The sequence below is a fragment of the Saccopteryx leptura genome, chromosome 4 (genome assembly GCF_036850995.1).
Source record: "Saccopteryx leptura isolate mSacLep1 chromosome 4, mSacLep1_pri_phased_curated, whole genome shotgun sequence".
In the NCBI taxonomy this organism is placed as follows: Eukaryota; Metazoa; Chordata; class Mammalia; order Chiroptera; family Emballonuridae; genus Saccopteryx; species Saccopteryx leptura.
Window position 1 is genome coordinate 39925331 of NC_089506.1, and position 23253 is coordinate 39948583.

The following is a 23253-nucleotide window of genomic DNA, read 5'->3' on the forward strand; positions in this document are numbered from 1 at the left end:
ATTCCTGACCGAAGTTTATATTTTGGTGTTAAAGAAGAATCCACTCTTCAAGTCAACATCATGTGAGAAGGCTATTTATTGAAGGCCCCTGTGAGGATCTCTCTTCACCCTTCTCTGACTCATCCACCGTCTTTGGCCTATCAACCATCACTCCACCATATGTGGGGCTACTCTATTAGTTCGTTCACCTGTTTCCTAGCTCTAGTCTTGGTCTCCAACAGCACATTATTTTTTCATGTATCAAACATAGATCAGATCATGTTACCACCCTCTTTATGGCTTATTGATGGCTTCACGTTGAACTTAAAATAGAACACTGTGCTTTGACTCACATAAGGTCCCACTGGTTCTTGCCCCTGCTTGTTTCTAAGTATTCACAATCTACAGGGGATTCTGACCCCAGAGGGTGAAATGGTTCCCAATTGGGGTGGGGGGAAACCTTGGCTATTACAAAGTTTGTGTCATACAACAAGTGTTTAATATTGTTGAAGGACTAAATAAACCTGGACTTAGGGAAAACTACATAGATATATAAGAAGTGAAATTGGATTAGATATAGTCAGAACCACCATTTATTGTTAAAAGACAGATATTGATGAGAAGGATTGATTATTGAAAAGGTACAAGCCGTTGTTTTAGCTAAGAATTATGCCATCCAGTACTAAACTAAATTCCTTAGTAATTGTCTCATGAGTTTTTCTGCTTAGTGGAGAAATAATGACAAAAATAAAGGTTGAGAGACACTCTTATAAAGCACTATCTCTTCCTCTTGCCTGGTTCTCAGTACTCCAGCCATTCTGTTTCCATCAGTTCTCTTAGGCAGCCTTCTGCTCAGGGTATTGGCACATGCTGGTCCTGTCCCCAGACCCCATTTCCTGTCCTGTGCTGTGACTGGATCCTTCAGATCTAAGCCCTACATATGTTCCTCTTGGTGATGCCATTCCTGACCACTGTCATACATTTGTCCACATAACATTCAGAGTGAAAAGAGGAAGAGACACATTGACCAAGAATCTAACACCTGTAGTAGTATTTTTAAGAACTTAGTCAATACACACAAACATAGTCGTGATTTCCCATCCAAGAACTAACCAGTCCCAACCCTGCTAGTAGTTATCTCTAGATAGAGCAACTCAATTATGAATGATCTATATTTTCTTCTTTAATTTTCCAAGTTTCTTATCAAGAATGAATGCTACTTTCATAACAAATTGGGTTCATATATACATGCATGCAAGTATTTCGTACAAAAGAAAAAAGAAATATATGTACATATATAGTGATTCTTTGTTATTATGTACAGTTTCAAGAGATAATCTTAGATCCCAAAGTCTATTATTTGCAGCGTTAGTAATTCCAGAGAAAGAAAATAAACATAAGAAAGGATAATTTTATAGGTTATTTTCTAGCTTGTACTTACAGTTGATTTATGAAGTGTTCCCTGAGTAATAAAACAAAAGTTATAAACCAACCATTAATTTATTGTACTAATAAGAGCCAAGGGCCCTAATACAATCATCTTGTCTTAGAATATGTAAAAAAACATGGAGGATGCTTAAAACTTTAACAGTTTCTTGTTCTTACTTTTATTATCGTTTCTATACTGTATTATTTTAAATTAATGAGATAATAAATCTTTCATTCAACTGATTTTATTTAATGGTATGGGAAAATGTTAATTTTGTGATTCTCAGGACTATAAGAATGAATCCTTCAAAGACCACATATTTTACAGAGACACCATGAAATCTAGGCTACTCTTTGAAAATTACATTAGAAGATGCCAATAAATTAACTATTGTAATTTTTTTAGTAAATCAAGAAAAATAGAAAAAATAGATTTCACAAAAAATTGAGGTTTGTCTTTTGTGAGCAGCCTTTATTATTTCTTTCAGAGTCTCAGTCCCTTTCTATCTCTTTAACACACACACACACACACACACACACACACACACACACACACGGAAGTATATCATATCATGTGGGTAGTTCAGCTGAAGTTCTAATTTAATTTCATTTTTGACTTCCTATGTGTATAATCTTTACCAAGTTACCGAAAGTCTTTCTATATCTGACTCCTCATCCTTAAAATGTTATAGAGGATATGTAAAATCTCTCTAGGGTTATCATTTAAATATCTCCTTCCACCATTTCCTGTAGCAGAGATCATGAGCCCCTACTTCAAAGGGACGACACGGGGCATTCTTCTTTATCCACAAAGCTTTATCCCCCACTCCAGAGTTTTAGAGATCTGTTTAAAATGACAAGGAAACGTATGGCTGTGAAGGCTCTCCTGCACAGGGGCCAGCCTGTTCGCCGTCCTGACTTCTCCCGAGCTCTGTGTCTGTGTGCTGAAGCGGCACCCCTGGCATCGCATGAACTGACTCTGACAGATTTGTTTCTCCGTTCGTCATTCTTCCAGATGGCTTTAAAATGAATATAGCATTCAAATAACTACACAGAAGAAATCATCCTATAACCAGTTGATTCATATAAAATGTGTGAAAATCAGATTATACCATTTATTTTTCCATTTAGAATTAGTTTCATAAGTTTTCACTTTGCATAAATGACATAACATGGCAAATAAGCATGTTCCATGTAGCCTGAAGGCCTGCCAGTCACTTTTCTAGGGCTTGAAGAAATCAGGGCAGGAAGTGTGTGATTAACTGTATACAGTTCTGGAGGCATTATTTCTAAAGTTACCTTAAACTAGGACTGAACTAAAAATGTATTTTAAAAAACTGAATAATTAAAAAGAGCATAAGGATTATAACTAGTGGTTTATTTTAACTTGCTTTCAAACTATGACTTAATTCAAACTATTTAGAATATTATTTTCCCACAAATAAGTAACCCCCAGATTCTCTGTTTCATAAAAAACATATATATCTGGTGAGATAGAGAACAATACAGAAAGCTAATCAAATAGAGTCTACTCAAATCACTTTGATGACCTTCTATTCCTCTATGAACAACTTAAATTATGCCTTAAAATAAGGACAAAGCTCTGGTGAGTCCAGCATAATTTTTAAATATGTCACTTCATCATAAACATGAACAAAAACCTCATAACACTCGTTCCAGTCACCCCTACATCGTGATTTTCCTTCACTTTTCTTCAAAATGAAACTGCCTTATGTGAAAACAACATTGAATATACTAAAGTAATAGTAACATCAGTGAATTTGCCAGAATTTGTGGTTACCAGTTCAAATCACATGAAAGAAGACTGAAGATTCCTTTGATACACAAGAGCTGGTGGTATAAAATATACAAAAGGCTAAGTATTATTTGAATGCAAAACTCTCTAAAGCAAAACAGTCATTGTGATAGCTTGTTCACAAATGCTTAAAATAATTCATTTGACTCTGAACAATATTCTGCTTAAATTGTATTTATGTGGTGGTGATAACAAATTTTTAAAAAAAATTCCCATTGATTTGAGAGAGAAAGAGGGGAAGGGGGAGAGAAAGAGAAGCATCAATCTGTTGTTCCACTTAGTTGTTCCATTTAGTGCAGGGTCCCCAAACGTTTTACACAGAGGGCCAGTTCACTGTCCCTCAGACCGTTGGAGGGCCGGACTATAAAAAAAACTATGGCCTGACCAGGCGGTGGCGCAGTGGATAGAGCGACGGACTGGGATGCCGAGGACCCAGGTTCGAGACCCCGAGGTTGCCAGCTTGAGCACGGGCTCATCTGGTTTGAGCAAAAGCTCACCAGCCTGGACCCAAGGTCACTGACTCAAGCAAGGGGTTACTCGGTCTGCTGAAGGCCCACAGTCAAGGCACATATGAGAAAGCAATCAATGAACAACTAAGGTGTCGCAATGCGCAACGAAAAACTAATGATTGATGCTTCTCATCTCTCTGTTCCTGTCTGTCTGTCCCTGTCTATCCCTCTCTCTGACTCTCTCTCTGTAAAAAAAAAAAAAAAAAAAAAAGCTATGAACAAATCCCTATGCACACTGCACATATCTTATTTTAAAGTAAAATAACAAAACGGGAACAAATATAATATTTAAAATAAAGAACGAGTAAATTTAAATCAACAAACTGACCAGTATTTCAATGGGAACTATGGGCCTGCTTTTGGCTAATGAGATGGTCAATGTCCGGTTCCATATTTGTCATTGCTAGCCGTAACAAGTGATATGACGTGCTTCCAGAGCAGTGACGCATGCCTTCCGCGTCACAGGAAGTAGTACTGTACGTGAGCGACGCCGCGCTTTGCGGTGCCACCGCATACAGTACTCCAGGAGCACAGGATGCATCCACCAATGAAAGAGATGCCCCTTCCAGAAGTGCAGCGGGGGCCGGATAAATGGCTTCAGGTGGCCGCATGTGGCCCACGGGCCGTAGTTTGGGGACCCCTGATTTAGTGTGTACTCATTAATTGCTTCTCATTCATGCCCTAACTGGAGATTGAACTGTGATCTCAGCACACCAGGATGTTTCATCCACTTAGCTACCCAACCAGGGTCTAGTTACAAATGTTAAAAATCTTTTTTAATTACAGAGGTAATGCTTAATTAAATACATGTATTTACTAAAGACAAATATGAGCCCAAACACCATTTAACTATCATCTCAAACACGATTTCCTAAATATCGTCACTGTAAGGTTTTTGTTGTGAATTATTCTAGATTTTAAAAAATTCCTAAATGTCTATGTATTCATAAAAAGTCTATAGTTTGGCTTAGTAGGTTTTTTTTTTATTGAAAAAGACTCACTTATTGACCCAGCATATATGCACAAAAATCTACTATGCATCTTTCTCTGTCCCTTCTGGTGAAGATACAACAGATCAAAATCCTTTCCGATGGAGCTTACCTGCTAGAGACAATCAACCATTTTGAAGAAGGTGTGCAGTCTAAGGAATGAGAACATAGCAGAGAAGAGGGAGCAAACGCTAAAGGGAAGTGGAGGAGGGTGGACATGTAAAATATGGTGGTGAGCAAAGCCTGGCATCCTACGAACTAGATGGATTTACCAAAACAGTTTAATCAGACTGTTCTCAAACTGTCTTTGTTCAAGTTCTGATTTGGAACCACTATCACCCTGACTGGCCTGTCAACCAGCGCCGCCCATGAACCCATGAATCTTCTCTCCACCCTGCAATTCCCTGCGGAACGCCTGGGCAGCATCTAAATTTCATTCTCAGGACTGGTCTTGATAGTAAACACTGGATTAAACAAAGTCAAACATGTCCTCCACTTGATTGTAGTTCTTCTTTTTATTCCCCATCTTCTTTTTCTTTCACTCCCTTCTCTCTTTTTTGTTCTAAGATGCAATTTGGAACTAGAGTCCAAAACTGCTGCGCTATTTAAGGGTCATTTAGCTGACAGGTAGGGTAAGAAAGATTCTGATCAGAATTTGCCTGCAACAGGAAGCAGCTAGCTTTTTTTCTCCTTCATCTACTGGGTGAATTATAAACATTAAAAAATAAAAAAGACACTAACTACAAGGAGCAATCTGCTCTGACTGATAAAGGAATATGTAAGTGCCTTTGATCAAAGCTCACACTGTGATGCATGGTCTATGTCTTTCAAGTTTTGTAACCTGAATGAAAGGGCTTTAGATGGTTACATTAAAAGATACAGATCGAGTTAAATGCAGTGGAAAGAACAGAGCATGGCAAGACGTAGACGCCGGCATTAGCAAAGTGGTCTTTCCACTGAAACTAAATATTAACTACACCTAATATTTTGATCAGTATGTTGATTTCTAAGACCCTATTTCCTCATATTTAAAATGAGGTCACTACTATTCACCCTGCCTACTTTCCTTTTTGTACGCAGAGATGTGATTAGGCTTAAATCAAACAGAGCAAAAAAACTGAATAGTTTTTTGTTGGGAAAATAAAGCATAATCTGTAGAAGAAAGGAATCATTTATGAAATATTAAGAATCCCACTGCTTCACATTCTAACTGCAAACACAACTACATAAAATATAATTAGCGTACATGGACAGGTAAAAAAACGCAACACCACTGAAGGTAAGACGTCTCTACCTCATCTGAAACAAGAAGATGCTCAGGTGAATTTAAGGCTGGTGCACCAGGCGTGCACCCTGAGCCGCAACTTCTTAAGGGCCCTGCAAAACCCTAACTTTACACTTTTTCTAATGATGCCAAGTTTGGTTTCATATGTGCAATTTTAACATTAATAGTACATAATATTTTTATTTATTTAAAAATATGGTTAACCTGTAGTTTTATTTTCCCTGTCTCTCTCTTTTTAAAAGGGACCCGATATTTTCTTCTGTGCCCAGGGCCTCAACCGACTCTAATCTACCTCTGAACATGCTGGTTGGTGTTCACCACCATTTACACAATTATTACAATGCACAAAAGCATGAGAACTATGGATTTAGAATCCCATACTGATGATTCAGAGGCTTTATTGCACAAGGTCTGATTAATGTCAGAGAGAAATGAAGAGATCTCTAAAATCTTCAGGACTCATCAGAGCAATAATACAAGGATCACAGTTTTAGTAAAGAGAATTGAATTTCCAACTAATTCTCTATGCAGGTTCACATGACAATAGATAATCCTGATTTCTTTTATTTTCTCATATAGCTTTTAAAAACACAGAAAAGAATAACTTGTGTTAACCATTCAGAGCCAAAGGATGAACACTTAGCAATGTGGGAATCATGGTACAGCTACAATAACCATCCATTAGGATCTTACTCTAGCTTCAAAGAGCTCCTGTGTATCCTGGTCCAGATTAACCACACAGAAGAGAGTAATAGTAACTCTTTTGTAATTTTCCTGTAACTATAAACATATTTTAAACAAATGCTTTGTTTTTTAAACTGAAGAATGTGTCTTTCCAGGTCAAAAATAAATAATTTTTTTAAAATTACTTTGCTTTCTGACTAGTATAAAAATGAATTATGAATAAGCTTTATTTCCATGAAATCAAAGATTTGTATTCTATGAGAACGTACATGAAAGGTTACATTTTGGACAAGCTGAAGAATTTAGTCTTATCTAATTATTTAATATGAAACACAGAGACAAACATGCTCAATGAATTTCTTTTTTCTTTTCTTTCTTTTTTCTTTTTGTTCTGTTTTTAAATTCCTTTGGAGAGAGATAAAGAAGGAGCAGAAATGGAATAGTCCAATGACATGGGAGCTTTTTCCTACTTTTTTTTTTTTTTTAATTTTGGTGAACCTTTTCAAAGTTCTAGTACGTGTTTCAATTTATTCCTATCCTCAGCTGCAATTTCGAGTATCTTAGCACATGCAGGAATGTGAAAGGAATGGTGGCTGCCCACTTGTCTCTCAGTCCCCTCACACGCTTGACCCCATATACTGCGCAGTTATATCAGAAAACTGACGGCCAGTCAGGTAATGCGGTTACTGCTAGTCACTTTCCTAGTGGAAAAATTATTCCAGAGTCCCTCACCTTTTCCTTGCAACTCAACTTTCTTTCTCAATGTCAATTTTTAAAAAATTATTCTTACTTGTGAGTATTCTTTAACCTTTTGAGTAGCATGAAAGTTCGTGTACGTCTTCGTGCCTCCTGACCATCCAGAGAACGATTGTACATGTGTAAGTTAACATTAAAAAAAAAAGGCAAATGTATGTTCTTTTTGTTTCCATAAGTTGGTTATCAAATAAACATGATTTTAAGTTAATAAAACTGTAACTGGAACTAATTTCAGTTTTTAAAATAAACTCACTCCTGGACGTCAGCAGGCATGAAAAAAAACTCACTACTCAAAGGGTTAAAGGAAAAAAGACAAGAATATCGGAGTGTTACTTATTCATGAACCACTACTATCCAAATTCTTATATAAAAACCCCTGCAGTGATTCAATTGAAATGACTTAAGTGAACATACACGCCTGGTATATAATTCTATACATCGCCCTCATATCTTATGTCACTGACTCCAGAGTGACTAGCTCACATCACTCTGTGTTAGTAATTCCTCCTCCTTCCTTCTTTTTATTATGCAATGTTCTGAAATGAAGTGCCTCTATGACTACTATAAAGTATAAGCCTCCTCCGTCAGACTGTTACTTAAAGTTCAAGTCCATGATTAGTATAAAAAAAAGAAAACAAAGGGGGAAAATATAATAAAGAAAAAGATTGGGTGGCACAGACGATTGAATCAGTACTCATCAATGTCGCATCCCAGGTTCTTAGTCCTGTCATAGAGGAATGAGTGTGCCGGGGTCCAGCCAGTGCATTCTCCCTGTCTGCCTAGCGTGGCCCACTCTCAGACACAGTCAGCAATTCTGAACCTTCTGTCCGTGTCACTTCTGAAATGAAGACTTTGTTTGGGGCTCCATCGGTTATCATACAGTTTCACTTATACAAGTGTTCCCTATTATTTTTATTTATCTGCTTTTCATTAGTTACGTTTTGCCAAAGCCATCAGCCACCATGCTCTTTGTCACCTAAGCACTAACAGTTGTTTTATAGCTAGAAATGCCCAATAACTCCTGGTGACTTGGACTTCATTCTGTTTCCCATTCCTGCTCCAATATTACCATCTTTTAAGTTTCACATTTCTCCCTCACCCTGGTAAGATGGCATATTGACCTCGTTTAAGGTATTAAAATCCACACTGTTCCCTACTGTTCCTGGGGAGGATTTCCTGTGTTATTCTGCTTCCTGTCACTCCTCCTTCTGGAAGTCCAGCTGTCCCTCCAGTGGGCCCTGGGCTCTGCCAACCAAAAGGATCACAGGACATAATTAAATGTTTCCAATTATGAAGACTGTGCCATTAAATGAGGTTACAAGGGCAGTGACATTTTCAGTGTGTGGTAGATGAGCAACAGGGCAAAGAGAAACAGAAAAGGGAGTCTAAACAAGGCTTGCGGCGCTTGGGAAGTCTGGGTCTCAAGAACACTTGAGAGATCCCAGCCAAGAGCCAAGGCAATCAATGCTCTGTCCTCACAGTTTGGCTTCTCAGCCTTCTGCTAGCTACCTTTTAGATACTTCAGGAAGCTTGACAGACAAGGTTTAAATCGATCACGTGGACAAACTGAGCGGCTTCACGAACTCCTCATCAATACAGCACAGGAGTCCATTGGCTTCCTCCTGTGTTTGCTGCGTGCTGCTGAAACCAGGAAATCAGAGAGACTGATGTGTTTCCAGGGAATACACTCAGTGTCCTGCCTTGCCAAACACATCAAAGCAATTTGTTTTTGCCAGTGAGACTCTGGTGGCTCCCCACAATGACTCAGCTCACTTATTTAAAATCCTAAACTGGTATGTTAGTAGCTTGTAGGTCACTAACCTGCCAGCCTTGTAATTTACACTGCTGGAGGACAAGTCGACATTTCTCCTCAGCAGACAGTTTCTTCTTCTCATCGGGGAGTATCTCTGCCAAAGGCTTATACCTGTGAAAAGCAGCAGGGACACGGAAGCGGTGACTGAATTCATCGAGCCAACGATTATGTGCAACAGAGTTTCTTTGTTACAATGTTTCTCAAGTCTTCCCCCATTTTATTTTATTCCATGAGCCCCCACCTACTCCATTCATTGTACCTTTAACATGCAACTGTGAAATAACATCTTTCATATGAAAAATAATTTTTTAAATGAATCAAATATATTTTTCAATCCCTTAATGTTTAACATAATCACGAGTGATGCAAACCATGTAGCAAAAGAAACTTTGAAGAGAAAAAAAAAAACTCTGCTAGTTTTCATTTAAATATTTAGAATGATCTTTAAAAATACAGCTTTTAAGAAATTCCAGCATTCTTTATTCCCATTTGAGAGAATATCTCGACATGCTTAGAATCTATAACAAGGGAATATCAAAACATCCAGAATTGCTATTTGAGTGAGAAGCAGAGTAGGTTTTTCCCCATATATTAGAAAATTGAGTGTTTTAAATCTTCCAGAAAGACATTTTATTTTGTTTTGTAAAGTTCTTTTGAATTATTATCTTTCATTTCTTAGCTGAAATGCATGCTGAAATAATATGGATTTATAAAACAATTTTTTTTCAAAATTACATCACTCATTTTAAAATTTACATCAAAAATTTTTTGCACTTAGAGTATTGAACCTGATATATAAGTAAAACTGCATAAGAAGGAAGAGAAGGCAGAGGAAGAAGAGGAGGAGTAAAAGGAGAAGAAAGAGGGAAGGGGAAGAGGAAGAGGAAGAAGAAGAGGAGAGGAGAGAGAGGAGAAGGGAGAAGAAGGAAGTGAAGGAGAAGGAGGACAGACAGACAGAAGAAACAAGTAAAGATCTGTGTGAATGCATCCAGTTCCATTGTGAGTTTATGGTTCTCATGCTGGGCTGCAGAGGAAACTCTACGCTATAAGTTAAATCACCTACGTTTCTGGTCTTTTCTGTAGAATATCTTAGCATTTCATCTGAAGTTTGCCTCAACAAATTTGGCATCTTCTCAAAATGAAGGTTCTTTTGTTTCCTTAGGGCAACTAAGGAAGGAAGTACATTACCTACAAATCTTTATTTACCACCCTTCCTTTAAGCACTGGAAGCCTTGGACATATCCCACTGACAGCCACAGCAGATTTACACGTTTCTTTATTTCTACAAGTGCTGTGGACAAATGAGGCGCACAGCATACGAGGCAGTGGAGCAGTAGCTGTGAGTCTGGCATATAACATGGACAGAAAACGCACCCACACCTATTTGACTTTTTAGTAGCAGATACTTATTTCCTTTCTTACTTTCCTTAGCATTGTCACCGAAATTCAGAACTGATGCTCCTCCACTTACGATGAGGTTATGTTTGAATAAACCCATTGTAAATTGAAAATATCTGAAGTTGAAAATGCATTTAATACACCTAACCTAGTGAACAGCACAGCTTAGCCTAACCCACCTTAAGTGTGGTAAGAAAACTTAACATTAGCCTACAGTTGGGCAAAATCCCCTAACACAATGACTACACAACAGAGTATTGGTTGTTTACCCCCCTCCCCCCAACCACATGGCTGACAGGGAGCTGAGGCTCACTGAGGCTCACTGCCGTTGCCCAGCAGCGGAAAACGTGTGGGAAAAGATCAAAATTCAAAATCTGAAGTTAATTTTCTACTGAATGTGTATTTTGTGACACCATCAGAAATCAAAAAATTTTAAGCCAAAGCATTATAATTGGTGACTGTCTATATATTTTTCCTGGATTGATAATTGTCATAATCATCATAAACCCTTGACTCAAACAAAATACATACATCAACATAAGCAACAAGCCTTCCTTCAAATGTATAGATTTTTCCTCATATGCCAAATTCAGGGTACAGTAGGGAGTAAAAATAGTAAGTAACAGAGACTGAACATGAAATTGTAGCGCCAGAGGCAAGGATATAAAAACCCTGCTCATCATTTTGATCACACTGAATGGACCGAAATGATCTGTGGATAACAGACATATTCAGTGATTTTTTTTTCTTATAATAGTCAAGAATGTGATTTCCTACCCAGCAGGTGCTGAAGTTGGTAGCTATTATTTTACTGGCCATATTGTGATTGCTGCAAAAGAGAAAGATGTATTTCAAGGGGAGAACGGAGAGAGCATGGGGTCTAGTGGAGTATGTGTGTGTGGAGGATTGGGACATGGGAGTAAAGTATGCAGAGGGCAGTGGGGTGGATACCTAAAAGTTTACGGGCATCCCCAAAAGATGCCCATGCATGACATCAATGCATTAGTGAGCAAACATGGATTTCATTTCACCATGTTTGAGTGGTTCAAAGATAACAAATGATATAACTGTATAATGCGTTAGAATAATAAAGAAACTGGGTTGAGGAATCTAAACCCAGCTTCAGTTCCAACTGTGTAGCAAAGTAGCTATGAGGCCCTTGGCGAGCCACTTAGCAAGTCATTCTGCCCTCTCTCAGTATTCCATGTGTTTATCAAGATGCGACACAAATTCTACATTGTATTAAAAACACTAGTTTAATTCCTGTTTGTCATCAATGTGTGCGAGTTTCCCTAGGACATGGGGTCATATTTGTACCTTTTACCGTGTCTACTGGATTGGTTTTGCAAGCACAAATAAATGATGGGAGGCCAAGAAATTAGGCTGGGGGGTTGGTGCATGGGGAGAAGTAACAATTCTCAAATACTGAAGGAATGAGTACAAAGGGCTGCTCATATGCTACTTCAAATGCTCCTGATAGCCGTAGGTGGTCTGTATGATAACTTTCTGATGGTCAGAAAGCTGACAATCACAGGAATTCAGTCACGTGCTCAAGTTCACATAGATGGTGTATGAGTTGAATTGTGTCCCATTCGTCAAAAGATAAGTAAATGTGGCCTTATTTAGAATTTGGATTTTTGCAGATGTAATGAAGTTAAGATGAGGTCATTAACGCCAGGCCTTTATTCAATATGACTGATGTACTTATGAGGAAAATGACATGTGATAACAGAGACAGAGGTTGTGGTTATGCAGCTGCAAGGCAAGGACCCCAAGGATTGCAGGCCACCAGCAGCAGCTAAAAGAGCTGAGGAAGGATTATACCCAGAGTCTCAGAGGGGTATATGGCCCTGCTGAAACACTGACTTTGAACTTACAGCCTTTAGGACTATGCGAGAATAAGTTTCTCTTCTTTCAAGCTACCTAGTCTGAGGTACTTTGTTAGGGCAGCTCTGGGACACTCACACAGATGGTAAAAGTGGCTGAGCTGGAAACTGAACCCAGGGCTATCTAGCTCCAGAGGCAATTTCTCTGTCACCATTGCTATAGTCTAGACAGAAACTAACAAGCCCCAGTGCCAGACACTTCTAGAATGGATAAGGACAATTGAGCACAAAAAAACTGGAAAGGTAAAACCCAACAGTAATCATCAAGACATAGGACATGCAGAGATAATTTGTTGCTCTTTGATCTTTGAGTGACTGGACCTCTTCTATAACAGTAAACTAGAACTTATAATGAAATACAGACTCATTCAAGCACTCAGGAAAAATCAATGCATTTCTACCATTTAGCCAGTTACACAAGAAAATGAAATCATTCAAGTTATCTTTTTATTCTCCTCTAATTATCTCATTCTGTAACTTCGTTAATTATCACCAAGAATTGAATTGACATAATTCAAGTATCTGAATAAACTATTAACGAGTCAGAACAAAATTCTTATACTTGGTGCTTTTTTTCCCTCATTTTATATTGTTCTTTTGACACCTAAAATGGTTTCATTCTGACATTTAAACTGAAAAGAAAAAAATGTCATCTTAGATAGGGTAAGGTGCTCTATCTTAGTGTAATTCAAATCAGCTTGTCTTTTGGAATGTGAGTGTCATCTATAGGTAGTCACTGGTCTGTCACTGTGCTAAGACATAATCTCATAGAAAATTCAATCTGAGGTCAAGTGGTAATAATGAGCCTGGAGAACTACATAGGTCCTGAGCACAGGTGTGGTCGCAGGTAGGGCCTCTCAGCTTTCAGTCCTCATACCTTTCAAGCCTCGTTCATACAAGATGAAGACACCACAATCCACTGAAGAGCCCTGTATTCAGTCTGACATCTGCCTTGTGCCCAAGATCAATCAACTGACTGTAAGAAATAAATGTTAACTCTTCTAGCAAACCCATTCTTACCTCATCCTGTCTTGGGATGAGGGAAATTATAAGGATTTAGTTCCATGTTCAGAATCGAGGTCCTGTGTCTCACTGGACCATGCTGATAGAGTACAAAATATGTACTGGGAATTCAGCCAGGATAAAACAGATGAGAATCCTTATATTCTCTCATGGAGACAGAGAGAACAGGAACATAAATGAGAAGGAATGTCAGATACAATGAGAGATGTGGAAAAATAAAGCAGGAGAGGTTTCACTGTGAGCAAGAATTTGAGGGAAAGGAAGAAAGTGGTGGCACTTCATAGGGAAGAGCCAAGCTGAGGAAACAGCTGGTCCAGAAGCCCTGAGTGGGGTAGTGCATGCTTGGTAGAGGGAGGAGGAATATCAAGAAGGTGGGTGTGTATGGAGCCCAGCAGTTGAGAGGAAGAGGAACGAGGAGGAGAGGGATTCACAAAAGTAATGAATAAGAACCATAGTGGGTAAGCATGCAGATCATGCCATGACTAAGGACTTGGAGAGACCTAAGCCTGGGGATTACAGTAGATGAATCACATCACTTGACACTAAAAGAATCACCAACATTGCTAGGTTGAGCGTAGGCAACCACGAGGCAAATGAAGAGCCAGGGTGACTCTGTGGAAGTTCTTCCCACAGCCCAGGATGGGAGCAATGGAAGTGGTAGGAATTGGTTGAACTTGAACTCTGCCCATATTTGGAGGCAGACTCAAGAAGATTTCCTGATGGACTGACATGAATGTGAAGGGGCGAGAGGATGACTCCAAGCCTTCTGACCTAAGAGACTAGAAGATGAAGCTGACATTGACTACGATGAAGTAGACTGGAAAGAGTAGTTATTTCTTTGGGAGATGCTGCCTAATCAGAAGGGGAATAGTCAACCAAGGAGAACTGAAATGGAGGAATGCAGGTGGAACTCGCAACGGAGGTGTAGACAAAATGTCAGCCAACATTCCAGAACCAGATTTAATCCCTCCCCAGTTGATGATTATTCAACTGGGTCAGTTCCATCTCTGTCACAACCTTTTGCCTAACTGGACAGCATGGAACTGACCATATAGAAAATTGAATCTACTTCCATTATGGTGCTGAATATTTGGTGCTCCCTTGGGGTCAAAACCTAAAGCTGTTAAATGCTCCTTTTGCCTCACTTCTCTTGTGAACATGTCTCTGAGGACTTGCAACTTCTTCCTGCCAGTCTACATCCTCAATTTCCAATAGATAAGCATGGGTTTTCATGGCAAGTTCTATCACAGTTACTGAAAAATTCTTTAACATGTACACTATTCATGAAGTACTTTCTCTGCATCAGAGATTCAAGTATAAAAATTATTCGTAATGAACTCACAGTATCAGCAGCATGATGACATTAGCATAATAGCAGACATCAGGATACCCTACAAAATTATAAGTGAAAGAACCACATCACTGGTTGTGTTTATTTTGAGGTTGCTAAGAGGGCTAGATTGCAGTTGAAGCAGAGAAAAGCTAACAACTGAGAACTGTAAAGCAGGGAAAGTTATGAATTAATATTTCTTTTTTTCTTGTTTATTTATTGATTTTTAGATTAGAAGGGGAGAAATGAGAGCGAGAGAGAGTGGGGAAGAGTGCGGAGAAGTGGGAAGCATCAACTCGTAATAGTTGCTTCCCATATGTGCCTTGACCAATCAAGCCTGGGGTTTCAAACTGGCGACCTCAGTGTTCCAGATCGAAGCTTTATCTACTGTGCCACCATAGGTCAGGCAATATTATTACTCTTGGCAAATGTGATTGTTCTTATTCCAGATCAAAGCTTTATCCATTGTGCCACCATAGGTCAGGCATATTTCTCTTTGCAAATGTGATTGTTCTTGTTCCAGATCGAAGCTTTATCCACTGTGCCACCATAGGTCAGGCAATTTTTCTCTTTGCAAATGTGATTGTTCTTTTCACTTTAAGACCTTTTTTTTTAAAAGAGCTTATGCAGGAACCACAGAAACATGGTAGTGACTCAACTCACTGCTTTAGGAAATCTGCCATGAAACAGTAGAAGCACTTCTTTAGAAAAATATAAGGTATGTATATCAAGCTAATGCTTCAAAAACAAAACTCAGATGCAGTATCTTTGAAATAGTTTCTGTTTGCTGAGGGTTGACTTCATCTCTTCATTTACAAAGCAAATTCTATTGTGAAGATTACAGTCCTGAAACACTATAACATTTAATTCTATTCAACAAATATTTATTAAGAACCTATTACAAGCAAGAATCTCTGCCATAAAATGCACAGGTTACCACCAAGGTGTGTGTTCTATTGCACTGCATATGCTCAAAAATAAAGCATGACATTTTTGGCCAAAATTATGTCTCATAAAAGATGTGGCTTTCTCAGTTCAAGACATTTTTTTTTGACAGACAGAGAGGGACAGACAGATAGGAATGGAGAGAGATGGGAAGCGTCAATTTTTTGTTGTGGCACTTTAGTTGTTCAATGATTGCTTTCTCATATGTGCCTTGACCGTGGGGCTTCAGCAGACCAAGTAACCCCTTGCTCAAGCCAGCGACTTTGGGTCCAAGCTGGTGAGCTTTGCTCAAACCAGATGAGCCTGTGCTCAAGCTGGCGACCTTGGGGTCTTAAACCTGGGTCCTCTGCATCCCAGTCCGGTGCTCTATCCACTGCACCACCTCCTGGTCAGGCAAGACATTTTTTTTTTATTAAAGATATATTTTAGTTATTTCATTGGAAACAACAAAACAACGTTTGGGGAGAACCATTAACATCCTCATCCCCAGGATGGACTAGGAAATCCACAGGAAGAGAAGATGAAATGTCTCAGGAGCTCTGTACTGGAGGGCTGAGAGAGAAAGACAGCCTATAAAGGCAGAACAAGGAGGAAAAGACAGGCAGGCTGGACTGGGGCTGTGTAATTTCAGAATAGTCAAGGGAAGGCAGAGCTGAGAATGTATGTGGTCAGCAGCCTGAATGTTTCAGAGAGCTTAAAGAGTGTCCACACTGAGAAAGGGCTGCTGGATTAGGCGACTAGGGAATCGAGACAATGCTAAAGATGTGGAAGAATCCAGATTACGGCGGCATCGAGACATTAGCAGATGGTGGAGAAGCCCAGGTGCTGAGCTCTGGTGATTCACAAAATAAATAAAAGGTCAACAGCTTGAGATTGAAGTAAGATTAATCAAAATTTTGGGATATTTTGTTTCTCAGAAGCAAGGAAGATTCAACACTGCTTATGGGCAACATTTGTAAAAACATACAAATTCTATTCAATACATTCAATTCATGCTTACTTTTGTAAATTTCCATTTTACTCCAAATAATTTTTTCCATAATTTTTAGCTCTCATGGTATAGGGATGCAGTTTCATCTATAACCATTTCCTTGATTATTTCCCACAGGGGTCTGTGGGATTTCTCTACCAGAAATCTATGCCACAAATGTAGTAGACTGGCTCTGCTTAAATAGGGACACATTGCACTGGTCCTACGAACTTGCCTGGGTTGTTCATTTTACTCCTTATATTGATATGCTCACAGTAAACATCGTGCAGGTGTGGGAGTGTGATTTTCTAGCTATTTGAGGCTAATTTCCAGCATTCAGAATGCTGAGTGGTAGGTTGAACATAACAGCTGCCTAGCAACGGGACTGACATCTATCATGAAAATAGAAGAATGAAGAGGAAGGAGCACAAGTGAGCTTGAGAGAGAAATAAAACCTATTTCAACCTGCAAGGGAGGGAAGATAAGAAGGAGAAATGAGACAAAGAGAGAGGAATTGTGGAAGTGCTTGTCAATGACAAAGGAGCACTTTTTCTTCTTTTAAAGAAAAAAATATGAAAGCAGAGATAAAATTATCAAAAATTATTTAGTTCACACACAATCCTTTTGTGTTCTCTAAGTGTGCACATTTTTCTCTTCTTCCCATGATCCTGAGCATTTAAAAATCCCATCAATGCCTTCAGGTTTTGTCTGGTCTTTGGACCCTGACTTGACTTGTCCTATAGTGGGTTGTGCTGTCACATGACCTGTCCCTTCCTTCCACACTAGGTGATGAAGCCTGCATGGCTCAGCAGACTTTATGGAGACTTTATCATGTGTACCTGCTCATCCTTCTACCCTGTCTTCTACCAGTTTTCCAGAAGTCCTCTGCACCAAGCCCATCAGACCATTTTGGAACTTCCCACACTTCACGGTACCCTGACGTCCACCTGGAGCTCGTCAGCCTGACCCACCTCCCTGGGCGCTCGTGGCTCTCCAATCTTCAGTACTCATGATCTCCTCCTCTTTCTCACAGGAGGGACAGACAGAGGATGTTAGCTGTATTTTGCAATGACTTTTGCACCTCCTGGATCATTCAGGCATGGAATTTCTTTCTAGAGTTTCTTTTTACATCTGTTGGGACGAGCATTAGCTTATCAGGGCTCCTCAGGATCTCCGTATAACTCTACTAAGTGGAAAAAAGTCTTTACATTATTACTATGACAATCCTAGACCTATTGCTCACACTGATGATTAAGACCGATTTCCCTTCTTTTTCCAAATGATGGTAAATAGACCACTCTCATGTTTAGGAACATGAATATACCATTCCAAAGCGGCGGCATTTCATACTCCCATGTTCTTCCTCGTTCAAGAGCCCCCTGGGAGAGGAGTCCTTGGGGAGAGTAGGGAGGGGCAATGCAGAAGAGCTTTCCCACTGACACCACCCTACAGCCCCATGCTGATTTTGTTGGAGGCTGGGTAAGTGGCAGGGTTAAGGGCATCCTTATCTTCTACTTGCCATTCTGTAAAGATTAAATTAGAGCAGGGAGGACAAAAAGAAGAAAGCGAGAGAGAGACAAATGAAGGAAAGAAAGGAAGAATAGAGGGTGAAAGAAAAACTAACAAAAATTTATAAAGTAGATATAAATGTCAGGTATAATGATAGGTTATTTCATATTATCACTGAATTCTCACAACAACCCCAGAATGACTCTTAAAGAAGTTATGTGATAACTTCCAAAAGTTAGTTAATAGTGAAGCTAGAATCTGAATCTAGTCTGTAGAATTTTTAATCTAATATAGCTTAATTTGGAAGATAAAATAAAAACAGAAAATTTTTCTATTTTTGTGCTTGAAAGGATAAAGGTAACCATCCTACAGAATCATGTATTAATGAGGACTACTAGTAAGAAAGGAAATGGAAAAACCTTAAATTCCGAGTTTTCTAAATCAAGATCATATTCTCTCTTTCTCCCTATCTTTCTTACTAGCCTTCTTCTCCCTCTTTCTCTCTTATTGTAATAGTGGTGTTTGTTTTTGCTACTACTATTTTAATAACATTACTATGTTATTTTGGTGTGATCACAGACATTAACTCTTAAGACTCAGTGTCTTTCACAACACTCCTGGTAGAGAGCCAGGAAAAGAGAAAGTAGTTAACATGGAGGAGAAAAGGGAATTTCTGAGTAGTTACTGAACCAGCTGAGAGACCTTTCTGGATCCTCTTACCCTTCATCTGAAAATTTCAGTATAATTCTGCTGCTCTCACCTTGTGTGAGTTCTAACTAGCCAAACATGTGAATGAAAGTGGTGGGTATGAATGATCACAACTGAAGTTCATCTGCTTCTATCAAATCATCAGTGCTTTCAACTTCCTTGAAAGCGTCTCCTTCTAAAGCCCATGGCAAGGCAGATCACCCAGAGATATGACCTTAATCTCATGGTATTCATTTACTCATTCATTCATTCATTCATTCATTCATTCGTATACTTCATGTAATTAAGCCAGGGGACTCTCTCTCTTCCCAGAAAATATGGGAGTTCAATAATAAAAAAGAATGTGAAATTAAACCTCAGCTCCTAAGATTAACCAGTACTACACTATGCAGATAAAAAATGAATTCAGAGCATCTGCTAAGAATTTACATGTCAATGCTCTCAAGTTCTTTTAAAGTGAGTTCCACCATTTCATTTTAATTGTGCAGTGTAACAACATTCTATTTATTCAATAAATGGATGAAAGTGAAACACTAAATTAGAGACGTCCCAGCATGAAATATATACTAGGTTTCATTTCCTGAGCTGCCTTTGCAGCATGAAAGATTCATTTTAGCTAGGTCTGTACTTTTAATACATCTCTGGGATATTTTGCCACACAGAAACCCCATTCGTGCATGCATAACACTCCAGAGCCATCTACCATAAGGGACACTTAAAACTGTGCCCTCTTGGGGAACTGAATACGTGAGGGAGCTGAAATAATGGTTGCAGGCAAAGGAACCAATCCTGCTGCTTTTTGATCCCGTTACACACGCCCAAGAGGATGCTGGGCACAATCAGTGTGTACATTCAAATCCGTGTGCTTTGTCCTCTACATTTTGTGGAATTTACTGGCTGAGCCATAGCCGGTATTTATTAGGTATAAGAACAGCTTGTTTAGCTACACTGAAAAGAACAGATGCTCATTTGTTGCTGAAGCCTAAATAAGAGACAGATCTTTCTAACGGTTAGAATCTAACCTATATGGTTTAAGTAAAATTATCTCATTTCTAAAGCTAGTTGTTCCTTACCCAAATATTCACCAGGGTCACTTTGACCTGTTTTTGAGTGCCAAGAAACAGGAAACCAAGGCAGGCCAGTTTATTTGTGGGAGGTACCTGTAATTTATTTCTCTCCCAAGGGAATAAAGAAGGCAATTCTCTTTGGAAATGGTTACAATGTTTTATAGAGATTGGTGGCGAATGCAGTTCTTTTATTACAAGTTTATGCCTATTTCAGATAATGAAATGAGTTACTTAGCACCATGTGAATCTATTGCTTAGAATATCACTGTCATTACAGTTGGCTAGCAAATTATGAAGTTAAGACTCAGGTCCAAAGAAACAGTCTGCCACTGAAACAAGAACATATTATTTCAACAGAATTGAAAGTTTCTTTTGTACATTTACTTTTCACAGGGCGTGACCATGGTCGAATCGAGGCTTAGGGTTTAGTGTCTGAACCTAGTCACGTTTGTTTATTTGGGAAATTATTAACTTTTTAAAAAAACCTCGAGGTATGCCAGAAAGCTGTACATGTTTAATGTATTCAACTGGATGACACCTGTAAAACCATTACTGCAATCACTGCCATAAATATATCTTTCACCTCCAAAAGTTTCCTCCTGCACTCTTTATTTTTATTTATTCCTTTTTAAAAAACATAAGATCTGTCTTCTTAGCAAAAATTTAAGACTTCAGTACAGTATTCTTAACTCTAGGCACCATGAGTAGATTACTAGAACTTACTTATCTTGTAGAAGTGTCTCTTTGTGCCCTTTGGCTAATATTTCCCTTTTCCTCCCTCCCCTCAGTCCCTGGTAATCGCCATTCAATGTGTTTGTCTATGGGTTTGACTATTTCAGATTCCACAAATAAGTGAGATGAGTGGTATTTGTCTTTGTATGTTTGGCTTATTTCATTTAGCATAATGTCCTTCAGGTCCATTTATGTTCTTGTAAATGGCAAGATTTCCTTCCTTTCTCAGGCTGAATATATTGTATATGCCATATATTATATACCACATGGCAAATATTAGCTTTAAAATATAATCAACCAATACTTGTAGCTAAAACAGGTAGTCATATAGTGAGTCATTAAACACTAGCAGTATTAATTCTTACATCAGTTGACTGAGTTATGTCATCTTGAGCGAAGATAGGTAAGAAACATGCACATTTTTTTAAAAACATGATCAAAATAATAAATTAATTATAAACAATAAAATGTCTCTTTCTCATTAATGAGATAGTTTAAGTAAACTATGATGTTACTTTTGAATAGTATAACAGAAAGGTTGATAACAGTGAGGGATAATTAATGTTAAGAATTAGGATCCAGTACATTTATATTTTGGGTGAAAATAACACATGTACTCAAGTCATGTTAAATATTAATTATGTGTTGTCATTATTTGAAAACATTAGCTAGATAGGTCCAAATGATAAAAGATTCATGATATTTAAGGTATCTTGGACATTTAAGTATATTATCACTCACTGCTACTAATATTTCTTTTTTTTTTCTTTTTTATATTATTTTATTTTATTTTTTAATTTTATTTTTTTTAATGGGGTGACATCAATAAATCAGGGTACATATATTAAAAAAAAACATGTCCAGGTTATCTTGTCATTCAATTATGTTGCATACCCATCACCCAAAGTCAGATTGTCCTCTGTAACTTTCTATCTATAGTTTTCTTTGTGCCCCTCCCCCTCCCCCTTTCCCTCTCCCTCTCCCCCCACCCCCCTTAATCACCACACTCTTATCAATGTCTCTTAGTCTCGCTTTTATATCCCACCTACATATGGAATAATGCAGTTCCTGTTTTTTTCTGATTTACTTATTTCACTTCGTATAATGTTATCAAGATCCCACCATTTTGCTGTAAATGATCCAATGTCATTCATCATTTCTAATGGCTGAGTAGTATTCCATAGTGTATATGTGCCACATCTTCTTTATCCAGTCTTCTATTGAAGGGCTTTTTGGTTGTTTCCATGTCTTGGCCACTGTGAACAGTGCTGCAATGAACATGGGGCTACATGTGTCTTCACGTATCAATGTTTCTGAGGTTTTGGGGTATATACCCAGTAGAGGGATTGCTGGGTCATAAGGTAGTTCTATTTTCAGTTTTTTGAGGAACCACCATACTTTCCTCCATAATGGTTGTACTACTTTACAGTCCCACCAACAGTGAATGAGGGTTCCTTTTTCTCCACAGCCTCTCCAACATTTGCTATTACCCGTCTTGTTGATAATAGCTAATCTAACAGGGGTAAGGTGGTATCTCATTGTAGTTTTGATTTGCATTTCCCTAATAACTAATGAAGCTGAGCATCTTTTCATATATCTGTTGGCCATTTGTATCTCTTCCTGGGAGAAGTGTCTATTCATGTCTTCTTCCCATTTTTTTATTGGATTGTTTGTTTGTTTGTTGTTGAGTTTTATGAGTTCTTTGTAAATTTTGGAAATTAGGCCCTTATCTGAGCTGTTGTTTGAAAATATCATTTCCTACTTAGTTGGCTGTCTGTTTATTTTTATATCAGTTTCTCTTGCTGAGCAAAAACTTTTTATTCTGATGTAGTCCCATTCATTTATCTTTGCCTTCACTTCTCTTGCCATTGGAGTCAAGTTCATAAAATGTTCTTTAAAACCCAGGTCCATGAGTTTAGTACCTATGTCTTCTTCTATGTACTTTATTGTTTCAGGTCTTATATTTAGGTCTTTGATCCATTTTGAATTAATTTTAGTACACGGGGACAGGCTGTAGTCGAGTTTCATTCTTTTGCATGTGGCTTTCCAGTTTTCCCAACACCATTTGTTGAAGAGGCTTTCTTTTCTCCATTGTGTGTTGTTGGCCCCTTTATCAAAGATTATTTGACTATATATATGTGGTTTTATTTCTGGGCTTTCTATTCTGTTCCATTGGTCTGAGTGTCTATTTTTCTGCCAATACCATGCTGTTTTGATTATCGTGGCCCTATAATATAGTTTAAAGTCAGGTATTGTAATGCCCCCAGCTTCATTCTTTTTCCTTAAGATTGTTTTGGCTATTCGGGGTTTTTTATAGTTCCATATAAATCTGATGATTTTTTGTTCCATTTCTTTAAAAAATCTCATAGGGATTTTGATGGGAATTGCATTAAATTTGTATATTGCTTTGGGTAATATGGCCATTT

General features: G+C 38.3%; 1 protein-coding gene across 2 annotated transcripts in view; it reads right to left on the reverse strand.

Annotated features, from left to right (window-relative positions):
• The window catches only part of MYO16 (myosin XVI), a 592224-nt gene that overhangs the window by 105937 nt on the left and 463034 nt on the right, over positions 1 to 23253 (reverse strand). For both annotated transcript variants that reach the window (XM_066380569.1, XM_066380568.1), the window contains exon 28: positions 9268 to 9370. In XM_066380569.1, the coding sequence (XP_066236666.1) occupies positions 9268 to 9370 (103 nt within the window). The remainder of the gene's footprint in view (positions 1 to 9267; positions 9371 to 23253) is intronic.